A 5,693-nucleotide genomic window follows, 5' to 3' on the forward strand; every position below is an offset into this window, starting at 1 on the left:
TGGGTCTTCCCACCTCACCTGAGTGCACATGAGTTTTGGAACGTGGAGTATGGGCGTATCCTAAACAGTGTCCCAGGGATGCTGAAGCTGGTGTGTGTGTTACTGTCATGTGTGAGGGGGTAGGAGGAGGGGTGAGAGGAGGGGAGATTGGAGGAGGGAAGTCATCCTGATGAGGGCTGATGGGGGATGAAGGTGCAGGAAGCCCCCTAGTCTATTACCATGGATTTCTGTAACATCAATGATTTCAGCGAAGACAGACATGTGAAAAGAAAGGCTCTACCCCTGTGTGTTGTGGTGCGTATCTGCCCTTGGTTAACAAATCCCCAAAGCTGCAAAAATGTGTGTTTCCACCCTGATCTCAAGTTCAAGCTTATCTTCTCCCAGCTGACAGAGGTGGGTGCTGTGATGTTGGGAAGGGACAGAAGCTCAGTTGACTCTGACAGAGGAGGGAGGGAGGGGGCCCAGAGCGAGGGGAGGGGCTGCGTGTGGGTGCAGAGGGGGCGCGATTAGACCAGGAAGTCACCTTGTGGGGCTGAGGGGTTGGGATTTCATGCAAACAGCAGTGAGGACTCATTGAGGGGTTGAAGGCAGGGTTGACTTGAGCTGAAGGAGGATTTTCCTCTGTTGTCTTGAGGAGAAGCTGGTGGTCCTGGTCACAGGACAATTGCTGAGTGAGACATCTCTGAGTCTAGATGATCATGGAGCATTTGTCTTGAGTCGTCCCAGGAAGGTTGTCAATTTGTCCTGCTGTAAATGGGTTCCTGATATGGGGAGGGGTTACGTGGAATGGGACCCTTTGCCCAGGGACAGTCTTGTGTTCCTAGACCTCTGCTTCCTTGTGAACCTGCCATGGCAGTAATGGAAGGAAGGAAAGCAGGCAAATAGATGAAAAGGAGGAATCAGTTTACTCTGAGGAGGAGAGATTGGACTGAAAATTAATGAGAATGAATACACACATTTTCAAGGTCACAATTAATAAAAAATAGTATAGAATTTTTTTAGTTATGTAAATTTGAAAGTGGTTCAAAATGTATATCATTCTGGTGTTGTATATAAAAAAAGTAACTGAGCTTAGACCTTATAAATCCAAACCCCTACTAAATCCATGGAGTTCTTAACAAATAAACTTGATCAGAGCCCAGGGCAGGTTAGGGAACAGGTCATGAGGGTTCCTTGGGCCAGAACTGGAGGAAGACCCTCTACCAAGGGGTGAGAGTTCCATTTACAATAATGTTCTTTTTTATGTCAACCTCTTGCTGACAGAATTGACAAAACTAGACTGAAAATCTATTTACTCTCTGACAGAGTCACAAGAAAATCAGTTCTGCCAGGATAACACTCAAGGGCAAGAGGGAACCCACAGAATAATCCAGAACACAGGACATTTTCCCCCTGATGATGTGATAGTCTCGTGGTTGAGACCTCACTAAAAGCCCAAAACTGCACAGTAGGGACTGGATGAGCAAAACAGGGGATCTAATAACAACAAGCAAGTAAACCCACCTGCAAGTGTCACCTGCCAAGACTGACCGGGTGTGGACCAGAGGGGTCCTGTGTGGAACGTCACACTTTGAACCTGGTTCAAGGTGATTATCCACTGGTCACAAACCCAGACAGAGGTAAACTCAACTGTCAGGTGATCCTGAAATATCTGGTTCATCCACATTCCATTTAACTATGGAACATCATGAGTGCCCCGGGAACATTAACATTTTAGCTACAAATAAATATAGCGGACAGACTTATTGTAGCGCCCTGGGTGGTGACACCAGGAAGTACCAACTGCAAGTGTCAGAAAGCCCTTCCAGGAGGCTGGCCGTGACCCAGGGAGGATGTGGCTCTGTGCCCAGCAGGGGTCGCTGTGGGACTGGTCCTGAGAGCTCAGGGTTCTGGGCCAGGCAGGCTGGGAAGACACATCACAGGCTCTTGCCCACTTGGGCAGCCAAGTCCTCACTCCATGTCCCACACCTGGGCCCCCAGGAGACCCGCGGGCTCTCAGCTTTGAGGGACAGACTGGCCTCATGCTTCCTCCTCCTGTGTCCCGGAGTCGCTTCCCAGATCTGATGTCCACGCAAAGACAGATGGACAATCATAAAACAAACTGAATTTCCCTGAGGGTCATGACCTACAGTCACCTCTGGACAGAGGATAAGAGACCCCTGGGGAGGCATGGTCTCCACACAAACAACAGGGCCTCCCAAGCAGTGCTCTGAGGGTCCCCACTACCCATGTCCTGGGCTCATCTCATCACATCCTCAGTCCCTGAATCAAGAGGGTCCTGTATGGGAAGTGACAGGACATAGGGTTTGGAGGCATCTGCAGTGTCTCATGGTCTGTCCTCTGGGTATGGGGTCGGGGCGGCCCATTTCTCTGCAACTGCTCCCTTCCTCCCAGGGCCCTGGTTACCTATGGAACTATCTGCCCTGTGCAGTGTCCCATGAAGTTCTGGTGTGAGGGGAGCTGTGACCACCACTGGCCTGGGTGATGCCCTCTGCTCAGGGCTCCTAACTGGGAACCCCTGCCCGTGGGCCACACACAGCCCTGCCCCTGCCCTCTCAGGCAGAGGGACCTGACACCAGGACCAAGGAGGGATCAGAGAGCTGGGGGGCATTTGCATGACTGGCACCTCCCTCTCTCAGAGTTTGAAGAAGGGGAGAGAACTAGAGTTGCTCTGCTCAGCTGCAAGGCCACAGAAGACAGGACCCGGTGACCATCCCTACCATGGCCTGGTCCCCTCTCCTCCTCACCCTGCTGGCTCACTGCACAGGTGACTGGATGAGGGACAGGGGAAGGGGGCCTGGCAGGACACCTGGGCCTCACGTCCTCCTCTTGTGTCTGGGCCCCAGAACCAGCATCTCTGACTCTCCCACTTGCAGGGTCCTGGGCCCCGTCTGTGCTGACTCAGCCACCCTCCGTGTCTGGATCCCCGGGCCAGAGGGCCACCATCTCCTGCACTGGAAGCAGCAGCAACATCGGGCGTGGTAATTATGTGGAGTGGTACCAACAGCTTCCAGGAAAGGCCCCCAAACTCCTGATCTATGATGTTAACAATCGAGCCTCGGGGGTCCCCAACCGATTCTCTGGCTCCAAGTCTGGAAACTCGGTCTCCCTGACCATCACTGGGCTCCAGGCTGAGGACAAGGCTGATTACTACTGTGAAGACTGGGGCAACAGCCTCAATGGTTACACTGTGCTCCAGGGCTAAGGGGAAGTGAGACAAAAACCAGCTGTCCCCCGAGCCATGTGGCTCCCTGGGCAGAACCATCCTTCCCAAGCCAGCTGCTTCTTTAATTTGTTTGGCTGAAAACCTGGTCTGAGACCTACACCAGCAACTGAGACTAGAAAATGTGTCTGCATCTGAAAACCTGTCCTCAAACCTGTCCTTGGTGGCAACATTTTATCTGATTATCAGAAATTGAGCAGAACTTCCTGGATGCCGGGGGAAGTTGTCCTGGGGACAGAATCCCTGATGGGTCAGGGCAGCCCCAGGGACAGAGAGTCCAGCTACGTCTGAGTCAGGACACATCAGAGTGCCCTGTGTGTGTGTGGGACCAACAGCTCCCAGGATGGGGCACCAAACCGCTCATCTCTGATGCTAGTAGTGGACCCTCCCTCAGTTTCCTGGTGTTCAGGCTCCTTGGCCGTCACTGGACTGAGATGAGAACAGGCTGCTCCTCCAGTCCTTTCCTATGAAAGCGTCTCAGGATCACCTGGCATCTGGGCTGCAGGAACTGAGAACAGAGTCGCTTTCTCAACTGTGAGCGGGGAATACAGCACCGCCTCCCGCTCAGGCTCTGGCTGGATCTTCTGCTGTTGCTGCTGCCCTGGGTACCGGGCACCTGGGGGCCCTGCTAGGAGTGGAGGTGCCCCTCTCCTCTTTCCCCCAAGTCCCTGGAGGAACACATTACTAGGACAGGGTCTCAAAAGGAACAGGAATTCCATCTCCCATCGCTGGGGACGCAGCGTCTCTTTCACTGAAGATCTGGGGCTGAGCTGGGGGGTCCAGCTGAGGTCCTGAATGTGAACTCTGACCCTTCAATCCTGATCTCCATCACTGGGGTCACCTACCAATTTCCAGGGCTTTCCAGAGCTATGAATCCCTCTCACTAAACCTCAGTGTGAACATCTGTGTGTTTTGCTCACTGGGGAGATTTCTTCGGTCCCAGCTGCACCAGCTCTGGAGTATCTAAGGCTGCAGTGGACATTTGGGGCTTCTGGAGCAACTACGTCTCTATTCCCCACGAAGCAACGATCCAAGCGTTGAATTTTCCTGTTTAATTTCTCTAATGCTTGCAGAATGATGTTGACTAATAATGGATCTGAAAGTCACATCTTGTGCTCCTCGTGTGTGGCATTTGCACACATTATTGTCACCAGTCACCAATCAGAGACAGTTCGTGCTGTTACAATAATGTTTCACACGGCACTAAGTATGTCCTTGATAGATTAGTGAAGTTGTCCCCAAACTGAAATAAAAAAGTGTTTTATGCCTGTCCTTTCCCCGGTAAGCTGTGGAGACAGTGCTGGTGCATTTCAGTTGCTGACACTGTCCCCCTGTGCAGAATCCACCCTTCCTGTGCCCCATCTAACTGTGCCTGGGCTGCACACCTTCCCTCCTTGCCCACACCCCACCCCATCATGGGTTTCCTGCTGGACCAACAGGAAAGCATCGCTTATCAACATCTCTAAATAGGCCTACCTAGTACCTCCTGCAGGTGTCGTAACAGCTGCACAAAGCAGGTGGTTTTTTAAATACTAAACATGAAGGAGCCGAGAGGATAGTTCAAGAAAACAATTCCTTTTATGATAGACTCAAAAAGAATAAAATAGATTGGCACAGGATTATCCAAGCAGGAGAAAGGCTATAAACTGAAACCTGCAAACATTGTTCATAAAAATGACAGGAGGTACCAGGAACTGCGAGCACAAGTGTGTTCACGGGCTGGGTGACCTCGTCTGGTGAAGGCATCGGTCACCCCGACCCAGCTGGCCTGCACGTCCAGCTCAATCTGATCACGGGCTCCCACCTCCCAGTTTCATCCCCAAATACCCACAGCTCCCCTCCCTCTGGTTCTTTAGTTGGGAAGATGTTGGATAAACATGCGTTCTTTGGGCTTAGATTTCAGATCCCCAACCCCCGTGAACGTCCAGGCTCTACGTCTAGAACAGCGCCCAGTGCTGGTGCAGGCACGGGTCAGCGGGTGTCAGCACAGGGGCGTGGACAGAACCCAAATGGGGAAGAGGGTTCCACCTTCGCCCTCTTCATACCCATCCTCACTGACTAAGATAACAGACTGAAAAGATACTAAGTATATCAGAGAGTCCAAGGCATTGCCCAGCTAACGTTCCAGAAACACTAGGCCCTGGAGAAGTAAGCGGAGCAGACTCAGTTTCTCTGACAGTTTCTACTCCACGGCAAAGACAGAGACAAAGAGCCTGTGCAGGGTGGGCTGAGAGGACCCGGCAGTGGAGTCTAAAGCAATCAGCACCACAAGTGTGAGAACCACGTAGAATTAGGGTGAGGCTTTGCCACTTTATACTCTCAGAACCTGACACCTTTTACATGTGTCAAGATGAAGGCAGACTCGTGATGACCCCAGATACCAGCAGGAAGGGACCTCCCCTGAAATATCTGACAGCAATCACTGGGCAATACGCTGTGTATTGAAGTGTCTGCAGTTCATCGGTGACCT

At 52.0% G+C, this 5,693-nt stretch overlaps 1 gene segment (V, D, J or C); it reads left to right on the forward strand.

Annotated features, from left to right (window-relative positions):
* The first annotated feature begins 2,666 nt into the window (after nucleotides 1-2,666).
* LOC105066333 (immunoglobulin lambda variable 1-40-like) lies at nucleotides 2,667-3,406 on the forward strand. The segment is given in 2 exon segments: nucleotides 2,667-2,767; nucleotides 2,877-3,406. Coding segments are annotated over 2 exon segments (375 nt in total).
* The last annotated feature ends 2,287 nt before the right edge of the window (nucleotides 3,407-5,693 follow it).

This window comes from Camelus bactrianus, chromosome 32, assembly GCF_048773025.1.
Source record: "Camelus bactrianus isolate YW-2024 breed Bactrian camel chromosome 32, ASM4877302v1, whole genome shotgun sequence".
Lineage (NCBI taxonomy): Eukaryota > Metazoa > Chordata > Mammalia > Artiodactyla > Camelidae > Camelus > Camelus bactrianus.